This window comes from Taeniopygia guttata, chromosome 1 (genome assembly GCF_048771995.1).
Source record: "Taeniopygia guttata chromosome 1, bTaeGut7.mat, whole genome shotgun sequence".
Lineage (NCBI taxonomy): Eukaryota > Metazoa > Chordata > Aves > Passeriformes > Estrildidae > Taeniopygia > Taeniopygia guttata.
The window spans coordinates 77,110,060-77,130,644 of record NC_133024.1 but is presented as its reverse complement, the minus strand read 5'-3'; the positions used below and the strand labels follow the sequence as shown (position 1 = coordinate 77,130,644).

Here is a 20,585-nt window from a genome sequence, read left to right as displayed (position 1 = left end):
ACCTTTATGATGTATTAATGTTTTCAACATATTTATCTAAACTTTTAAGGAGAAGGCATCTCAAATTATGTGTGGAGGGGGAAAAAAGGAAAGGAAAGAAATCTGGAACCAATAAACTTGTGGAGCTTGTAAATTCTTTCTTTCCAAGTTATTCATTCTAAAGAGGGTACAGGCTCTGCCTCTTAGAAACAAAAATGCAGACAAAGGAATGGGATACTTAATGAGCATAATATATCTGGAGGCTTCAGACTGAGGACAACCTATGTTGAAGTACCTGTCTTTCCAGTCAAATCTGTTAAATTTCTTTCCCAAAATGAAAGGTTCCTAGTACAGTACAGTCAAAATTAGTGGAAAATTAATCAAAACCTGACTGGAGGACACTGGTCCTCAGTGCAGGTTATGTCCACATTAACTTTGCTGTGACTCTCATAGTTTGGGAGGTTTAGTCTATGTGGAAGCCATTTTTTTTCTCTGTTTTCTTTTTTTTTTTTTTACCATCACCACTTCAAAAATGGATGAAAGAGTACTGTAAAAAAAAGACTTAGGAAAAAATAATTTCGGAGCAAAAGCCACAGAGAGGAAATTCAAAGCCACAGAATTTTTTTTTAGGAAAACTGATCACATGAAAACAGGAAAGGAGATGATTAAATTGAAAATATTTGGCAACCTTGAGTATAATAGACACCAGTAATCATTTGCTGATGTGTTTACTGTGTAAGCTGCATATGAACAAGCTAAGTATATACAATATGTCAGATTTCAGGTGTGAGCCAGGTTATGTGTTCATTGCCTTATGATTCCCAGAAATGTGTGTTTTCTCAACAATGTTTCTGAAAGTATGTGGAATATGGAGACTGTAGGATTGAGACTACAGGCCTTAAAGCTTAAATATTTCATCAATAAAGCAGGTAATCTGCTCTTTTGTTCATCATTTCATGTCCTATGGCAAGTGTCATACAGCCATGAGGCCCCAGACTCCATATTGGGGTCTCTCATTCAACCTCAAAGCAGCAGACTGAGAAGATATCACTGCAATAAATCATGGAGATTATATTATTTGTCAGTTCTATCAAATGTTGACAATTGTTCTGTATGAATTGGGCATCTAGATTATCTGCAGTGTTTACCCCTTAAAGCACATCAAGAAAGGCAACCTATGTCCCTGACTGCTGCTTTTGCTCCCTGCTCATACCCCTGAGTGTAGCTATAGCTGGTTCTGTAGCAGGGTAGCATTTCATTAATTTTAAAATAAATTTCTATAAATTAAAATGGATTTTGTTTGCCTTAAAGACAGTCAAATTTAAGATAACAGAAAAGAAATACTGAAAATCCTTAGAAATGTTGGAAGAAAGAAATGCTCAAACATATTCCCAAAGAAATGATACCTTTGAGGTTAATTGTATCATTGAAAGCGGAAGATTTAACCCAACTCCATGGGTCCAGTGCCTTCACAGGGATAATCTGCTGATGTCAGAGGGGAAAGGCTCTATTAATTCATTAGAGGGGATCTCCATCTTTGAAGTGACTGATGGCTTCCTGAGAGATGACTGAGTGCCTCTCCAGTATAGGTGGGTTTGGGTTTCCAGAGGGAAGCCCCACACAGCAAAGCAGGCTCATGGCACTACATGCTTGGGAACCCTGACTCTGTTCCTAAAGGCTCAATTTTTCCATCAACTGTCACAGCACAGCAATTTATGTAGGATCAGAACAGTGAAATGTTGACAGGGGAGCGGTGCTCATTATATGCTGCTAGTCTGGGGACACTCAAGCCAGGTCACCCAAGAGGTCCCTGGGAAGCGGGAAGGGAATGTACCAAGCTCTGGCTACCAGCAGGACACAGCCAGACACTGCCTCCATCTCCTTGTCAAGAAAAAGTTTAATGCTTTTCCAATTACAATTTCAGGTAAAATTTAATCAAGGACAAAAGGATCCAGTCACAGTGTTACTGGAAACACAGATGTTTAGGTCTCTTTTAAGCCCCATGACCAGGTGATACCATCTGTGATGGGAACAGGCAGGTTCCCCTTGCATCAAGAGTTCTTTAGAGTCCCCTGCAATTTGAGTCGTAAGACTGAGTCTCTGTATCTTTGCAGAAAAGAAAAGAAGGACAGATCACAGGGATGTTGAACTGCAAAGAGAGCACCAAGCTGTTTTGTGTGGAAGGGCCAAACCCCTGCCTGGCACTGGGACAGGGGTGTGCTTCAGATCTCACTGGCCTGTGCTCGGCACAATGCTGAAGGGCACTAAGCGGAGAGGGCTGGGACTTAGTAACCCCCATGCTCCTTCTCCCCAGGGCAGCACTTCATTTCAGTCCACAGGGAAAGCACTTTTGGATCATGTGAGCCAATTTACTGATGAGAACATTCTGACCCTAATGAGGAATGGACAGTCACGCTAATGCAGGAGGATATACTGAATATCATCACATACTGTCAAACCCAGTGTCATAAACTTCCAGTTCCAGTTATCTGTTCCTGTCGGACCAAACCAGCTTGAACTCACAAACCAACCCACTGATTGCAGACACAGTGCTATGTCTGCAAGTGTGTGGTTTTCTCTGAAATCAGCTTCCACATCCCTTGTATGTCCTCAAAAACCAATTCGTTCTAACTATTGGTTATAAGGTGGAGTATGAGCACAAACTGCTTTCAATATCCATCACCAGTTTTCCACATGGGACTTTAATTCTCAAATTGTATGTTGGCATTTGCAGTCAATAATGACTACAGAATTTTCTATTACATTAACTGTAGCAAACTGAAATCTAGTGCCTCTGAAAATGCAGAAAATATCCTAAGTGTTATTAAGATAAAATATTTGTGAATGAAGCCCAGCAATTCTCCTCTAATTACTCTAAATTTCAGTATATAGAGACTATGTTGAGTGACTAGTCAATTTATTTGCATCCTGGAAAAGCTCATGTTCTAGTCATGTGTTTATATGATAACAGCTTCAAGCATATGCTTTTTACTTTTCCCAAATAGACAGATGATTTCTTTTTCTAGAGACTCCTAATATGTTTTCTGCTCATATGTTGCAGTTAGCACACATTTTTTCTTATTTATAGTTTTGTCGGAATGTACTGTTCTCGGAAGATATTAGATTGACAGTCCTGCAAAATACTCCAACCTACCCTGCTATTTTCCTTAATCCTGACCTGATGAAATCACCTCCTGGGGAGAGAAAGATGGTCACTCTTCATCCCCTGCTGGTACCTGGCTTCTTCACTGAAGACTGCTTACAAAACTAGCAAACAAGACCACTTCTCAGGGTATAGAGTGTGGTTTGGACATCTACGTGGAGGAAATGGTTGAAGAATTTTTTTTTGCTAATCTGTTAATTCTAAAGGTGCAGAAGCCTAAAATTCAGTTTTCTTTAGCACACTAGGAATTAGGATGTATCTCAAAGAATAATTTTGCACAGAGTTTTAAAAAGTTCAGTGTTTTATATAGATTTTTAAAGTAGAGTAACAATGTCCTTGTTCTATAGAAATATTTCCATTTCACTAACACCTATCCTGAAAAGAAAAAAAAAAGTTGATTGCCTACTTATTTATTAACTCCAGGTCCCTTTCACAATGATCACAAACAAATATTCAATCATGCTAGATTTAAAACCATCAGGGACTTTTTTTTTTTTTTTTTTTTTTTTTTTGTAGAAGGAAAACTGGCTCACTGACATGTGTAAAACCAAACCACAGCTTGGGGCTAGAATTTGATGGGGTGAGTCTTCATAAAATCCAACTGTAAGAAGACACAGAAATACCTTCTGGAAATAAATAGTAATTGAGTGTTCTGTTCTTTACTAGATTTTTAAATCTCAGTCCCTGAGACAGTGTGGCCCTTGCCTTGGCAGCAGTTCAAATCAGCTGAAATAAACCTGGAGGTTTCATTTTGTCTGGCTTGCCCAAGAGACAACTCTGATCTGTATGGAAACTGAATATAAAGCATGTAGGCATGCAGTGACAAAAGGTGCCTACGGGCAGCAAAGGGCAAGAAACCAGGATGGGTCAGCTGAGTAAACATCAAAGACTCTCAAATAACCAACTGAAAAGTAAATATTCTCAAGCAAATGGGATATGCCCATAATACCATTGAGATTTCATAGAAAACATTCTTTGAAAACAGTTCTGCTGGGGTGTTTCTATTTGTCTTTCCCATTCTAGAATATTGAATTAAAATGGTCTGTTTGCTCTTAAAGTTCATAAGTTCTTGCTACTCAGTCTCCACTGCAGCTTCTTGACACCTCAATTATCTCTTCAGCAATTCCTGATAGTACCACAGATGATGGCATTGCCCATCTGGATATTTCTGATACACCCCACCATGATACTTGCTTAGCAAAATACATGCAGAGGATAAAAGGTATTTATCTATAAAAGGACTGTGCAAGGTCTAGGAATTAGTTAAAATCCACTTAAACCCCATGAAGGTAAGAAGTCATGCATTTAGGGATTATTATTTCAGAGTATTAAAGGAACATATTTTAAAGACAAAAATCCCTATGTGATTTCTTATTGCTTCATCTCCTGCAGAAATTAAGATGAAGGATTAACATACCCGTTAATTTCAATGCTCAGGTCCCTAACTTGGGCTAACCTGAGAACTTTTGCTGCTACATTCTCTCACATATCTTCTGCTTTTCTTTCATAATAGCAAAAACGGTATGAGCTGTATATGAGGTAATCACTGTTTATTAAAACCCAACCGTTGGATGGGGGAGTTTTGTATATTAGTGTCATTCTGGCTTAGGTGGTGATATCTCTAGAGTTCTCCACGTGGGAGCCGACCATTTTGGCTGCACGACAAACCACCCCAACAGCTGATGTAGTTGCTTAATATCTGGCATGAGTGATGGGATGAATTAATGCTGCTGGAGGCTCAATCTCCTTTCACAGCTGTAGCAGGAGGGAGTTGCCAAAAGCTCATGCCATAGCCTGTGATTTCAGGCTAAGGTATAGCAACTTTCTGGAAGCACAGTGGGGCAGTAAAAGATGTGCTAAATATACAAGTCCATGGAAAGCAAATAAAACATATGAGATTTCTTTTGGCTGGTAGTGGTGGTTGGTTGATTTTGCTTGGGAAGCAAGAACCTGACCCTAAAACTGTTTTTTTTCACCTCCATGTGTGCTTTCTGCTTGTTATTCTCCTTTCGGGGGGAAAAAAAAAAAAAAAAAAAAAAAAACCACCACGACATTGCCACTGTATAGACAGTGGAATGAGGGGGGTTTCCCATGTAACTGTTGCAGTAATAGGTTACCATTACATTTTACATTACCTTCTGTGTAGTGGAGCGTCTTTTTTCTATCTTATTCGTATTTCCAGGCAGATGTGTGTTTCCATGGGTGTTTGAGGGAAGATAGGGCCAGCAAGCTGGGGGCCTGAGATGCCACAGCATCTGCTGAGCTGGCAGTGGAGAAGCCCACACGCTGTGTGGGATGAGCCCACGTGGGTACCCTTAGAAAGCGTTGGAAGTGTAAGATAAAGGGCATTAGTGTGAAAGGGCTCGTGAATGTGGATGTATCCCACCAGAATAAGTAGCGTAGCAAACACTGCTTCTTCCTTTCTCCCGCTGCTTCAGAGGCATGCTATCAATGGTCTAGTTTCCAATGGTCTAGTTTCTGGTACCGGGCTCCAGGCATCGCCACGGCCTCTCAACCTGCCGGTGCCCGGGAGCGGAGCTGAGCCCCGACAGCCGCCGCCGCCGCATCCACGCCGCTTCTCGGCGCGGTGTGTGCAAACGCCGCACATACACACACACACACAGATACACACCCACACACCCAGATACACACCCACACACCCACACAGACACACACCCCGAGGCGGGGGACACCGCACCGGCCCCGCAGAGCCCGCCCCGAACCTCCCCGAGGTTTCTTGCCCGCTGCTTCTTCCGAAGGCGCGTACGGAACCCGCCCTGCCGTGCGGGGAGAACCAGGCGCTCCCAGCACCGGGGGCACTGCAGAGGGGGCGCTGGGAGATGCCACAAACCGGGAGGGAGCCGCACCCCTGTTTGTTCACGTGTCTCCTGCTGCAAGAGCTGGAGGGGGCGAGGGGCCGGGATTGACTGCGGGAGATTACTCGGAGGCTCGGGAGCCTGGCAGGCACATTTCAAATAGTGATGGCACAGCGTGGGCGTGTACCTGCCGAGGGCTGGCGCTGGGGTATTCCACGAGGATTTCGCTCCTCGTTGCCCAAGTCGCCCTGGAGGCGAGGACCCCCTTCCCAAAAGCCCAAAAGTACCTTACATGCCTAGTGTGGCGGACGTCTAAGGTCGCCACGAAATGCCGAAATGCCAAGATGAAGGGCACGGGGAAACGCGACCCGAAGCCGCTCCGGTGCACGGGAGCGGACTCGGGGACCCATCACTCGGTGGTCCCGCGGGTGGGAGTCCAGCGTTTCTCCCGGCAGTGAAATTCAGGGCAGTAGAATGCACGGCCCCAGTGGGGCGGAGGCATCCCGCTGTTACCGCCGCGGGAGAAGTGGGAACAGGACGCTGCAGAGCCTGGGCTCTTTGGGGGAGCTGCTCCCGGGCCTGCGGGACTGAGTGTCGCTGAGCTCGGGGATCGAAACCAGAGCGCACATCCCCTTCGTATTCTTTCGAGGGGAGCCGCTTCCAGTACGACCCCGGGGAGGGGAAAAAAAAATTAAACTCCTTATCGCGTTGCATAATTACATTCATCGGGTTTGGGGACAAGAGCTGTCTCTCACAAAACGTTCATTCTCCCTAATGCCGCGGAAACATGAACCTTTCTAGAGGGCAGGGGCGCCCCGAAGGACTTGCGACTCAAATCCCCCTCAGCCGCAAGAGCACCTCCCGAGCCCGGCTTCCTCTGGCCTCAGTCGATGCTCTTAATTAAAGGCAACTGCCCCTTTTTGTTAAAACCCCGCCGAGAAGGGTTAGGTTCCTACTTCTCGGGAGGCAGACGGCGTGTGTTGGCCGCTGAGCATCGGACTCTCCGACCAGGGCGGGGCAGTCGCTAAGTGTACCCCTGCCAGCCCTGTATGCACGAAGCACCTTGACAGGGAGAGACGTGGGGTTGTGGCGCCAGTTTGTTACAAATCCATTAAAGGAAAGACTCGGGGCCAGGATGTGGACCCCTCTCCAGAACCAACAATCCACCTGCTGTAGGCACCCCAAATACCTCGGGGCACCTGCGCGGCTGCTGGGCGGAAAGCGCGGAGAGGAGTGCGGGGGCCAAGCCCTGACGGGAGAGCGGGACAGGCGCTCACGGGGGGCCGGGGTGTGTGAGGCCAGGTGGGCCGCTGCCCCAGGCACGTCCCGTCGGGGATCGCAGCGACATCGCTCTCTGAGCTGGGAGGGAAACCCTGTGGGGGGAACCACGCTAGCAAACGCCCCCGTGAGACTCCGGCAGCCTCCGCGGGCGGAACGGGCTACCCGTAGATAGTCCCAGAACTTCATATAAGAGCTGGAAACGAGAAACTCGCCTTCCTCTCTTTTCTTTTTTTTTTTTTTTTCTTTTTTTTTTTTTTTTTTTTTTTGGGTGTGGGGGGTGGCGGGGGAGGGGGTGAGAGGGTGGGGAGGAGGCTTGGTGGAGGCGTCCGCCTTAGCAGGTGCATTTGTCCCGGACGGGAAAGCCTCCGCGCCCCGCTGCTGCCCGTGCCGGCGCTGCCGCCCCCGCGGTGCGCGCAGGTAGCGAAGGAAAGCGGCCGCGGCGAGGGAGCGCGGATCGGAGAGCGCTTGGGTGGCTGCGGACAGCGCGAATGGCGAGGCCCCAGCAGCGGCAGCAGCGATGCCTGCGGTACAGGAGGGCTTCCAGCGGGAAAAGCCCCTGCCGCTCCTCTTGGCTGTCGGGCGCACGTCGGGCCGCGCCAGCAGCGGTCAGAGAGCTCTCGGCCCGGGGAGCTCTCGGCCCCTCGGCGGCGCGGAGGACGCGCTGTGGCCCCGCTTGGCAAGGGCCGGTCCTGCTTCCCCTCCCTGCGCAAAGAGCCCAGAGCGCACTGCGGGCTCGTCGCCTGCTTCGCTCAACTCTTCGGAGCTACTTGGATCGGGGATAATTGGAGGGATGAGAGAAGTTGTTTTATCCGTTTCCTAAAGCGAATAATCCTTCTCCTTCCTTTTTATTTCTTTTTTTTTCTTTTCTTTTTTTCTTTTTTTTTCTTTTTTTTCCCTGCTTCTCTAAAGTAATTTAATTTTCTTTATGAGTACCAAAAATAAATAAATGTGGGCAAGTATGCCCTTCTTCTCCCGCCTCACGTATAACTCCGGTGACGTGGGGAAAGACTCCCGAAGAAGCAGAAGGAAATGATGGGCAACGCTAACACCATCGAGTACGCTCCTCTACTAAAAAAAAAAAAAAAAAAAAAAAAAAAAAAAAAAAAAAAAAAAACACAAAAAAAAAAAAAACAGAACAACAAAACCCATAAATAGGGGATGGAAGAAAAAGAAAAAGAACTTGCAGCGAAGCTCCCCTCTCTCGAGCCCCAGGGGAGGAGTAGGCAGTAGGTTACCGGAAGGAGCAGAGATTAAGTCTACCTTTACCACGCTCAAAATTAAGAAGCATCCTAGTGTCTGCTCTGCTGAACAGCAAGGAGGCTTTCAAAACGCCGCTTTGCTAGGTAAAAATTACTCCGGGCACCTCTCCCGCAATTCCTCCCCCTCCGCGCACCCTGAAACCTGCCGAGGAGCACGAAATCTGCCTGGTCCTGCCGGGCACCTCCACGGAGCAGGCCTGCAGGTTTTCCTGTAATTCCGGGATTCCCTGTTGTAAGCTCTTAAACAGAATATTGAAAACATTTTCCTTATGGTGCCTGTTCTTGCCTTGTAGCGCTGGTAGTAAACAAATAAGAAAAGTGTGTTAAAGGGAGGCTATGGTTACAGCATCTTGGCCTAATATTCCCACATATAATTAAAACCATAGCCACAATAATGCATAAATAAATAACAGCAAACAGAAGGGACCGTTCCTGTTTCTGTCGAAAACAACTGTTTTGGCTCTGTCACTGTATTATTTTATTGGAGAAGTCTATGCTGTTCCCTCCTAATTTTATTTTAATTTATTCTAGTGGGAGAGACAGCAGGGAAAGAAATGATGCATTTGAGTTTTTTCTTTTAAGTCCATGTTTAGTTTTAATTTTCCTGTATTTTAAAATAAACACGTTGGCTGCAGAATGTTTGATCTTTGCAAGAAGGAAGCCTATATTGTAAAGGAATGTGCAGCAGTTTGGTATGAAAATGGGGTTGTGACTCACAGCTGCAGGCAGAAAAAAAAGGTGTTGTGGTGTCAGCCAGAGGTGTTCAGTCTAATAACTCAAGCTGTAAACTGTATCCTCTAAAATTACTTACGTAGTAAATCACTCTGGAGTTAAAAAATAGACTGGAAAGTGTAAGGGAGGGAGGAAAAATCTTTTAGAAGTTCACTTCATGAAAATTATTTGTAATGATAGGAATTAAGAGTTTAATATCTCCCTCATTTTCTTAAATGTGAGGCTGATATAGTTAATTGCCACTATATAGCCGATGGTGCTTACTCTCGGTAGTTCTCGAAGCAGCAGAAACTTGAAATGCGTGACTGGGGATAGCTGTTTCACCGATTGCTTTACGCAGTTTACAGCTAATTTTGACCATCTCGAAGAGAAAAAAAAAATTAAAGAGACAGTCAGGGCACTGAAAGATCTTAACAATTTTGTATCGCAGCGAAAATCCTCGGAAAAGAGCCTACTCCCTCTGCACAGCCGAGGGGAAAGCGCCTCTGACATGCCTCTCTCCCCGAGACACGGCGTGTTTCCATCTCTGCCTCCCGTAGTTGTATTAGTCTGGTAACAGTTGGGAAACTGGGGAGGCTTTGAAAGGAGAGCTCTCTTCTAGCGTAAGTGCTGGGTTTGCAGCAGTCAGGGAGAGCAGGGAAAAAAAAAAAAAAAAAAAAAAGAAAACACTAAACTCCAGTGTCATCTGCAGCGTTTTGCTGCAAAGGAATGGAGCGAGTAATGTAGCAGAAATCCGAAAGGAGCATCCCAAGTCAAGATGTTGCCTTTCTGAGGAGCTTTCCCCGTTTCCAGGAGCAGTTTCCTCCGCTGGAAAGGAGATGTTGGCCGTGTCATTCGGGTGGTTGCACCTCGGCTAATAGGGAAAATAACTTGCTGGGAAGATTTCCATCAAGAGACACATTGAGAGATGGAGAAAAAAATTAAACAAAATAAGAAAAAATAAGACAAGAGAGAAAAAAAACTGGGAGAAATGCCCTACGGACGTCAGCAAATGTTAACGGTGAAAATAAGAAGTCAACAACAATTAAAATCTGGAAGCCACGTTCATTAGTATTCAGCACATACGATCTATCTTTTATGTTTATCTTTCTCCGCGGATCAATATTGTAGCAGCATGTGCCGGGAACAAGCAGAAATCTGGCCACTGCATGTGGCTGACCTTTCCCTCTCTCCCTACAGGTCAGATCGTCTTCATCAAAACAGGTCAGATCGTCTTCATAACTATCATCACCTTATGCGGCCACAGCCACGGCTCTCATTAAAACCAGTATTTAATCTAGGCGCTGTGGCTAAGAATCAAAGGAGAAGGGATGTTTGCCCACACAGAGGAATTAGCAGTCTAGGAAGAAGAAGGGGAAAAAAAAAATTTTGGAATGAAAATTGCTCTTTTTTTTTTCTTTTTTTTTTTTTTTTTTCTTTTTTTTTTTTTTTTTTCCCCACCGCAAACTGCTGTACACCGAGATCCAGCCCGAACCCGCGCACACCCGCACAGCCCCCATCTCCTGCGGGGGCTCCGCGGCCAGGAACGCGGGTCGGGCCAAACCCCGTCCCTGCTGCCCCCGGGACGCCCCGGCCGCGGCCACCCACGGACCTGCGGCGGCCGGGGCGCTGTGCCGAGCCCCCCAACATCCGCGCTCGGGGACCCCCGCGGACAGGTGTCGGGGAGATCCCGTCCCGCGGCGGCAAACCCTGCCCGCCTCGGGCTGGGTCACGCCGGGTGCCCCCCGCGGACCCCACGGCCGCACTCAGCCCCCTGCGATGCGCGATGCCGCGCGTGTAAAACATCCGCTCAATCACTTACTGGCGCTTGAATTACTCCCCACCCCCCTCCCCCGCTTTAGTTGCCGATTATTTTCTTTTTAACACCAAAAGAGCGTCCTTCCCCCTCCGGAACGCAACAGCTGATCCCGCGCGTGGGGCTCCGGCGCGGCGAGGGGGCCGCTGGAGGAGTCCTCGCTCCACTCCGGGTCCCGCCGCTCGTCCCCGCCAGTTCCCCCGCGCTCCTCATTGAAAAGGAGGAGCTCCTCATCCCCGCGCTTGGGACCACGGGCGAGGGACGTGGGGGATCCTGCTCGTGTTTCCCGAGTTGCGGGGAAGTGGGATCCGCGGCCCGTTTTGTGCCGCGCTTCCTTTTCTCGGGACAGCAGTTAGGCAGACACTTTGAAGTGTTTATTAAAGACATGAAACCTCTAGTGAAGGTCTTCCCTCACCCGGTCGTCTTGTTCTTCTCCTTCTTCTTCTCTTTTCCTTTCTTCTTTTCTCTCTCCCAAAAGTATTAAAGACAGATAAACTGTCCAGAAAATAAATTCTAAAAAAAAAAAAAAAACAAAAAGAAAGAAAGAAAGAAAGTGAGGAAACCCCAAGCACTGGGGAAGGCTTGCACTTTGGGACAGAGGGGGGCACCGTGCCCTGCAGGGTGGGACAATAGTTCTTGCTTGCTCTACTGCTAATATGCAGCTCCATCCCTGGTCGTCTGGCTCGGGGAAAAGAGGGGGGAAAAAAACCCCAAAACAATAGGGGGGAAAAAATCCAAAACCTAAGAGGAATGAAAAAAAAAAAAAATGAAGGGGGGGCGGGGGAAAGAGGAAGGAAAATAACAGCGACCCACGAAATTAAAATCACCAATAAAAAAAAAAATTCACCAAGCCTCACAACCATGCGTGAAAATGACAAATAGAAAAATATACATACCTCGCTGTGCCCGGGAGCACGTTTAGCGTGACTTGTGGCTGGGGAGAGGTTTGGGGGAGCCTGCTATGTCTTCATAGCGGGCAGGAAATGTGTACGAGTTTCTGAAAACAAAGGAGAAACTTAAAAGGCTGATACGGGTTTGGGGAGGTCTGGTCAGAGCCAAACGGAGCGGCTGCAGCCCGGTCTGCTGCCCCCCGGCACCGGCGGCGGGGTTTGGCCGTGCAGGGGCAGCCCCTTGCCCGCTGCGGAGCCCCGCCGGCACCGGCAGGCTCGGGAGCCGCTCCACGCTCGGATTCGGGCGAGAGCTCCTGCATTTTATTCTATTCCGGTCTGGGCCGTTGTCATGTCTGTTTGCTCGCTGGGAGGTTGGTTTACCTTTGGGTTTGGGTTCGGGTTTTTTCCTGCCACCACCGGCTGCAACCCAAAGCCACTGAGCAGCCAAGCCAGGTGAAGCAGAGCGAGGGCAGGTGACAGCAGAGCCCTGAATTGCTCTCCAATTGCGGGTGCGAGGGACAAAGCACAGCCTGTTTTATGGACGGACCCTCAAATTTTTTGGCTTGAGAAGAGAGAGTAATTCCCAGGGAAATCAATCCGTCTTTTCAAGGGGTCCGCAGGAAGATTTGGGAGAGGATTTCATTATTAATAATAACGATAAAAACCAAACCCACCCTTCCATGCTGCTTTTCACCGTATAAAGGAAGAATCGCACCACCGCAGGACAGGCGGCCAAGTGGGGCTGCCACAGCTGGGCACGGGGTGCCGCCAGCGGGGCAGCGCCGTCCCTCCCGCTGCTCGCCGACGGCGGGGGCCGTGGACCGAGGCGGCCCGGGAGCCGTCGGGGCAGAGCCTTCGGGGAGCGCGGGCCACCGGCCGGGCACCCGCTGGCTGTGGCTGGGCACGAGGGGATTGTGGAATGCCAGGGCAGGCTCGGGACTGCTGGGGAAGCCTCAGGCCTCCCTCCAGATTGGTTCCCAAGCTGTCTTCAGGGCCAGGGCAAGGAGATTTGGCAAGTGCAGGTTCAGCGTAGGAGGCAAAGCTGGGGAGAGGGAGGGGTTTGGGGTTGACGGTTTCGAGGTGGGCAAAGGAGAGGGGCGAAGAGGAGGACTTCGGGGCCAGCGGGCCACCCTCACACAAGGCTGTGAGAGGGATCTTGGCTGCTCTACCCCCTAAAAAGCCCCAACCCCTGAACCTGATAACTTCCCGCTCTCCTTTAAGCGTGGCAGGGCCGGGCCAGGGTCAGGGCACGAGGGAGGCGGGTGGAGAGGGGCTGCGGGCAGGATGCGCAAAGGCGAGGGTCAAGTTCAAGGCCAGCCTGGGTAGGACAGGGAAGGAGGGGGAGCTTACTCACTGCCACGGCCGCCACGGCCGCATCCCTGGGCCTGCCGGAGGAGAGGCATCCCTGCCGGAGGGACTGGGGACTGTCCCTGCTGCCACACGACCTGAGCTTTGGCCAGAGGGAGGCCGCTTACCCCCCTCAAGGATCATCCCTGGGCTCCTCTGAAGACAGAACGGCTCCGAGGGGAGGGAGAAGGGGAGCCCAGTTCCCGAGCACTTCTCTCCGGTCGGAGCTGAGCCCACGGGGGCAGGGGACGGCAGAGCGGGGTTGGTGGCCCTTGGGCAGGGCTGTTCGTGCACCTCTGGGCCCGGGAGGGGATTTGGGCAGACGGTGGTTGGCTCTGAAGTGGGACCCCCGTATGGTTTTTCAGCTATGTGAAGGCCTGCAGGACAAGGGGGGATCCTCTCAGCTGTATTTCCCACGGATGTCTCCAAGAGGCAGGCGGCATATGCCAATGATTTTAATAATTTTTTTTTTTTAACGTAATATTATTACCACCGAACATGAATTAGGTTTTAATAGCAGTTTGATTACCCGGGGAGCTGCCGGGTGTGCGGGGATGGCCGCTCTGGGATGAGCACGGCTGCCGAGGAAGCTCTGAATCTGTTCCACATCGAAACTTCCTTGCCAGCGGCGGGACAGGGGAGAGGGGGTGTCTTTCCCTCCCTCCTTCCCTTCCCCTGGGTGTAGGTAACCCTCATCTCACCCCAGAAGTGAGCAGGGCCCCCTGTACCCTCATCTCCTCACCCAACTCCCTCACAGCTCTATTGATATTTGAACACACGGGACAAAGCCCGAAAAACCCAAAGCGACGACTGGCCCGGGGGGCGTGAGCGATGGGCTCGGCCGGGTGTGAGGAGCAGAGGGGCTTCCCCGGCTGCACAAGCTGCCGCTGAAGGCAGCGCAGCCACCGCAGGGCGCTCGGAGCCCGGCTCACAGCACTGCCTCTTCAAAGGGAGTATTTCGGTGGCTTGACAAGGCCGAACTTTTTCCACGATTTCCCTGCCGCTGTCACACCCGCCGGTGTGTCCCGGTGCGGCGGGCTGTGCCCGGAGAGCTGCTGGCCGGCTGCCCTGCACGGGCTGCTCCGCCGGCCGGGCCCCGACGTCGCGCGTGGAGCCAAACGCCGGGCCAGCATCCCGGGAAAGTCATCGCCCGGCTGCTCTCCGTCCTTCCCTGAACACATCTGACAGCCCAAACCGCTCCCTAGGCTAAAATTAAAAAAAAAAAAAAAATTAAAAGAGAGTGAGAGAGAGAAAACTCGAAAGGGAAAAAGGAGCTCTTGGTCATCTCTCCCGGGCTGTATGGAGGCTGCCAAAAAGATGACTACACAGGAGGCAAGAACCATCCACGCTCAAAGCAGCCCAGCTCAGAGCCTTGTCATTGCCCCTCCACCTCCGTCCCGAAACGCCCCCCTTTCTCAGCCTGTAGGGCAATGATGTCCCCAGCCAGACACGCATCGGGGAGAGAGAGGTGAGCCTGAGGAAGGCAGGAGCCGGAGGAAGATGTGCTCTCGCCGCGTAAATATCTTACTAAAGGAGATCTTGCCTTGAAAGTCATTTGGAGAATATGCATACCCTCTCTCACAATTTTTTTTTTAGCTCAGAAGCTTCATAAAGTTTCAGGGGCTTTTGTGGCTTTTTTTCACCCCTTTTTTCTTTATTTTTTTTTTCCTTTTTTTTTCTTTTTTTTTTTTTTTCCCTTCTGGACGAGAGAGCCCAGCTGGAAGGAATCCCCCTCTCCCAGTAACCAGCAGAAGTTTTAAAAGCATTTGTTTTGCAGTCGCTGCTCAGCTCATCACATACCTTATAGCAGGTTTCAGAGAGCCTTTGGCAAAAAAGGAAACAGCTCGTGTAGTTTCAACACGTTTTATTATATTTCTGTATGCATTACTCTCAAAACATATCACAAGAAATGATGAAACCACTTAAACCTTCAAATAAAAAATCTGAAACAGTTTATGCTCACAATTGTACATATTTATAGTTAAGAAACATTCTTTATAAATACTGTTTCCTCTGTAGCAAGTTAATACCATAATTTAATTACAAATGGATAAATATGGTAACAGGTATTTACAGGAGGAAGGGCGTTATTACGGAAAAGCTAACGGCACGACGTTTATTTTTCCTCACAATCTTCCGAACAGGAACTAACAAATTGAACTTGCAAAAGCACTAAAACATCACATGTAAACCCAGCTAACAGAAAAATACATTCACAAGCGTTGTTGTTCGTGTGTGTGTGTCTGTGAGTAACAGAATGGAGACTTTGGCACGGTATTTCTTCCCCAGTCTATAGTTGAAATGCAGTTTACAATCAAGTTGCTTCTTAAAAAGGAACACAATATTCAAGATATCACAATTACAAAAGAAACATTTTTTTTCCTTCCACGTTACTTTTTTTTTTTAAAGGATGAACTAAAAGAGGAGAAGAGAAAGAAGTGGGAAGGGAGAGCGGGAGAAAAGAAAACCAGTCCATCACTTTCTCGGGGAGGGAGAAGGGAGGGGGGGAAGAAAGATTAAAAAAAAAAAAAGAAGAAGAAGAAAAAGGGACCAATCCGTTGTTTACAAACGGGACGAACTTCTATACACCGACAATCCAGGAAAACCTCGTTCCCCACCTCGCCGGAGGAAGGAGAAGGCCGCTATATACACAGTTCATGGGACGGGAAGGCGCAGGCTGCTCCGGGCGGGGAGGCGCGGGGACCAGAGGAGTTTGAGTCTCTGATCTTTTGTCTGAAGGCTCCGGAGGGAGAGTTTCTTTCCACCGGTTTGGGAAGCTTTTAGCTGGGTGATGTGTTGGTGGCGCATGGGGTTGTTTTTCTCTCTCTCTCTCTCTCTCTCCCCTTTCCGTTCCTCCGTTGGTTTACTCCTTCTCTTATGTTTTTTCAGCACATAGTTTTTGGAATTTTTTTGCTGGTTCAAAATGTTTTCAAAAATAAAAAAATCCAACCAAAAAAAAAAAGGGGGAAAAAAATACGCGAAGGCGGGAGGGTGTGGGGAGATGAAGGCCCCCTGTCCCCATCCTGCTCGGCCGTCATTTCGCTGCCGGCGGGTGCGGCGGCATCTCCCGGCGCGTCTCCGGCGGGCTTGCTCGGTCCCTCCTGCCCGCCGCCACCGCCACCGCCGCCGCCGGGGCGGGGAGGGCGCGGCGGGGCCGTGCAGAGCAGTCCGGCGGGGCCCTACACGTACCACTCGTTGAAGTTGGAGGAAAGGCCGCTGTGGCCGCCGCCGCCGCCGCCACTGCCGCCGCCGCCGCCGCCCCGGTGCACGGCGGACACGGCCGCTGCCGCCGCCGCCGCCGCCGCCGCCGCCGCAGGGGAGAGGTTGTTGGTGCTCTGCGACTCGGCGCTAGGGGACACCAGCCCCGGGGGGGTGGAGGACTCGTAGCCGGAGCTGGCGGCCGGGGAGGATTCGGAACCTTGAGGGGACGACTCGTGCACCTGGGGGGCAAAGGCAACACGGCCGGGTGGAGGGGGGATGGCGAGGCCGCGGCCGCCCCCCGGGCGCGCCCCCCGCCGCCGGCCCGGCCCTCCGCCGCCCCTGGGCCCCGCGCCCGCCGCCCGCCGCCCCGTCGGGGCGCCCGGCGCGGGGCGGCCGCCCTCCCGCCTCCCGCCGCCGGCTGCGGGGCCGGGTACCTTCATGTGTTTCCGCAGGGAGCTGGGGTGGGTGTAGGACTTGTCGCACATCTTGCACAGGTAGGGCTTATCCGAGGTGTGGACGTGCATGTGCTTCTTGCGGTCGCTGCTGTTGGCGAAGCGCCGGTCGCAGCCTTCGAACTCGCACTGGAAGGGCTTCTCCCCTGCAAGAGAGCGGCGCAGCAGCGGGGTGAGCGCGGCCGCCCCCGCGCAAACCCCGCACAGCCCCGCGCCGAGTTTCCCCGCCCTCGCCCTGCTCTCCCTGTCGCTTCGTACAGCAGCTGCCCTAGACAAGGGGCCGGGCGGCTGTGTCCCGGTACCCGCAGCGCCGGAGGGCCGCGTCGCTCACGCGTTGCCCTGAAGCGAGGCAACCCCCGTCCCCCACCTGGTTTTCCTACCAAAACCCCGGGGATATCCCCGTCCCGGTATCTTGCCTTATTTTATTTCAACCGGTGCCGGCATACATAGCCAGCCCCGAAAGAGATTGAAGAAGAAAGACGAATAAAATAAAATAAAAAAAGCATCACCGAGCCGTTTCGCCTCGGTACCAAATCCGCTATCCTGTTAAACTGGAAACCATTACGACAGATTTAAGGCCGGGTATATGGTTTCGTGTATGGATATTCAAGATAAACGCACATCCGCTGGGAAAACTAAACGTCTGTAAAATACTTCATTTAATTTTCATAGGGATTCCTCTCGCCCGGCTGCCAGGACTCCAAATGCCGGGGAGTACTTTGGAGGTGAGAACTCCACATTCCCCCGCCTTTGGAAGGGGAAGCATTTAACATTAGATTCCATTAGCACCTAAATTGTTTCTTAAAGACATCCGCTCAGACACAATGACTTCAGTGCGGGCATCTCATGCAAATACATTTCTCAAATTTTAAACCTTGTTAAAGCTCGTCTCGCACCTCGCATCGGGCTTAGCACTTGAGAAAACAATAGGCCTCGAGATTTTTAGCCTTTCTCCGGGTAAATATTTGGAGTGGAAGTCGCTAAAATATTTGGCCGTCTTTTATGAAATAGTCTGGCACGGTTTGAGCCGGCAGGAGTAGTAAATGAATAATAGATGAGGCGGGAGGATGCGTTTATTTTTGTTACCCTTCGGCTCAGGCGATTTTCCATCAGAAAGCCTGAGCTCCCTCGACCCTCTTCCACCTGATTTGGGTGGAAGTTTCTGAACTTCAAATCCTTTGCTCCCTATTATATAATTTAATAAACTGTTGCAAAAACACCTTAAATCACATCGAGTGAGACTTTAAAACCAGGGTTTTTTTAAATGAGAAAATTTTATTGCCTTGCTCACACCATTTAAATTTAATGGAAAACATTCCCAGTAAGGGACTTTTTGCCACTTCTAACGGGATTTAGGACTAATGATTGATTTTGCACGTATTTATATAGCTTCTCTCAGTATCCATAAATAAAAGCCATGCTCACAAACGATGAAGTTGTATGCAAATACGTTGCACAGAGCAAGTGACTAAGGCGTTTCAGATGGATGGATGGATAGACGGACGGATGTCTTCCCGTATTTTAGCAAGACGGCAAAATTTGGTTCGCACTGTATACCGCGTTTCTGCGGAAAGACTCCGCTGAACCTGAATAGAGCACGAATCTACAGTTCTCACTCCCAAATTAAAACAAATCAGTAAAATATCCTTTCGAAATCTGGGATGGAGGGAGGTGTATGCTGCTGGGGAAGAAACCAAAACAAACGCAGCCATGTGATGGAGATGGTTAAAAAAATAAACTGGAAGCTTATTTTATCACCCTCCTAATTTAGCATCACTCTGTCTGAATATCTATAAGTTTACATATATATATACACACATATATAGGCACGGGCAGAGGGAGGAAATCTGGCGAAAGAAACCCGAATTACCTGTGTGCGTCCTTTTGTGAATTTTGAGATTTTCTGATCTGGCGAAAACTTTTCCGCAGCCAGGGAAGGGGCAGGGGAAGGGTTTCTCTCCCGTGTGCACTCGGATATGATTGACCAGTTTGTATTTCGCTTTGAAAGGTTTGCCTTCGCGGGGACACTCCTCCCAGTAGCAGACATGGTTGCTCTGCTCGGGTCCCCCAACATGCTCCACCGAGACATGGGTGACCAACTCGTGCATGGTGCTGAAAGTTTTATTGCAACTTTTTTTGGGGTTGTTCAGCTGTTCGGGATCGATCCACTTGCAGATGAGCTCTTGCTTGATGCACTGCTGCCGCATGTAGCGGAAAAAGGCACCTGGGTGGTGGTGGTGGTGGGCTGCCATGTTCATGCCCATATTCATATTCATGGGGCCGTACTGGTTGTGCAGCTGAGCCGCCGAGTAAGGGTCAGTCCTGGGGCTGGAAACCTGGCGGTACTGATCCGACCGGGCGAATACCTCCCCCGGCAAGCCCAGTCGCATCTGCCCGTTGAGAACATTTTGGGAGGCGTGGGGGCCGTGCTGGTCGTGGATGCCCGGGAAGAGGAGGTGGCTCTGAGCGTCCGTGTGCGGGTGGTGCAGGCTGCCGGCCGCAGGGCCGAAGATGCCGTGCTGTCCGCCGGCCGGCGACGAGTCCCCGAAGCCCCGGCTGCGAAACAAGAAGTCCCGGGTAGAGTTGAAGGGCGCCCCGGAGTAGGAACCGACATGAGCGGCGTGGGGGCCCAGGGCGGCGGCAGGGTAACCGGGCGCCTGCGAGGTGAACGCCGAGCTCTGCCCGGGGGAGAGGTCGTGGGCGCCGGCGTTGAGCTTGAAGGCGCCCATGTGCGCCGCCGCCGAGTCCACGAAGCTGTTCTGCGCCGCCAGGCTCAGCTCCCGGTCCTGCATCTCCGCCGCGGCCGAGTGGTGGTGCCGGGCGAAGGTGCCCACTCCGAGGGCCGGGAACTGTGGGCCGGCGTCCAGCAGCATGTTCCGCGCCGCTCCGGGGACGCAGCCGCTGCCGCCGCTGCCGGCTCCCCGCTACAGCCTCCGCCTCCGGGCTGCCGCCGCCCGCCCGCCCGGGCGCGGGGCCGCTGCCGCTCCGCTTTCCCCCGGCAGCCGCCGCGTCCCCCCGCCGCCGCCCGTGCCCGCTCCGGCCCGATGCCGCCGCTGCCGCCGCCGGCGGAGTCGTATCCGGAGCCAGGCAGAGCAGAGTCCAAAGGCGAGCGGAGAACCAAAGTGTATTAAAGGAGCTGAGGCGGGGGCGGGCAGGGGAGGGGAGGGGGAGCAGGGGAGGGACGGGGCTGGGGACGGAGTGGGGGGGGCAAGGCTCGCCTCGCCGTTCCCTGTGGCACACACGCACGCACACACACACTCACACACACAGACCCGCGCACACGCCGCCGCCGCCCCCCCCGCTTCCTCCGCCGCCACCGGGATGTCAGCGCCGCCGATCCCCGCCCGCCCGGCCCCGCGCCGCTCCCCGCGTGGGCCGCGGCCCTCCCCGCCGCCCCGAGCACCCCGCCGCTCCCGGGCCTCCGCTTCTCGTTTTATCCTCCGCCGGGCATTAGCGGTGTCTCTCACGGAGAAAAACTTGCAGCCGCGGGTTCCCACGGAGCGAAGGGACCCGGGGGGTGCCCCGCGCCGCGCAGCCCCCGCCCGCCGCGGCGGAGGGGGGCGAGGAGGGGGGTGCCGGAGGCGGATTAAAAACAATAAGGGCGGCGGTGGGGGTGGGGAGGGGAGGCGGGGGGCGGGAAGGGGCCGGGGAGTGCCGGAGCGCCGCGGCG

General features: G+C 51.3%; 1 protein-coding gene and 1 long non-coding RNA gene across 2 annotated transcripts; both read right to left on the bottom strand.

Moving 5' to 3' along the window:
• Positions 1-11,377: 11,377 nt before the first annotated feature.
• Positions 11,378-12,574, bottom strand: LOC115495834 (uncharacterized). Its single transcript, XR_003961172.4, has 2 exons — positions 11,922-12,574; positions 11,378-11,538 (listed from the first exon to the last, which is right to left on the bottom strand). It is a non-coding gene; the product is annotated as an uncharacterized lncRNA (long non-coding RNA).
• A 2,535-nt stretch (positions 12,575-15,109) lies between these two features.
• ZIC2 (Zic family member 2) lies at positions 15,110-20,045 on the bottom strand. The gene is made up of 3 exons (XM_041717035.2): positions 18,786-20,045; positions 16,898-17,061; positions 15,110-16,702 (listed from the first exon to the last, which is right to left on the bottom strand). The coding sequence occupies exons 1-3, from the start codon at positions 19,786-19,788 to the stop codon at positions 16,442-16,444; spliced, it is 1,428 nt and encodes a 475-aa protein (XP_041572969.1). The 5' UTR covers positions 19,789-20,045; the 3' UTR covers positions 15,110-16,441.
• Positions 20,046-20,585: the final 540 nt, after the last annotated feature.

Coding starts and splice junctions, on each gene's coding strand:
- ZIC2 (XM_041717035.2), bottom strand. CDS start 19,788: ATGCTGCTGGACGCCGGCCCACAGTTCCCGGCCCTCGGAGTGGGCACC. Junction 17,062..18,785: donor TCACAAAAGGACGCACACAG/GTAATTCGGGTT, acceptor GCTCTCTTGCAG/GGGAGAAGCCCTTCCAGTGC. Junction 16,703..16,897: donor CCCTGCGGAAACACATGAAG/GTACCCGGCCCC, acceptor TTTGCCCCCCAG/GTGCACGAGTCGTCCCCTCA.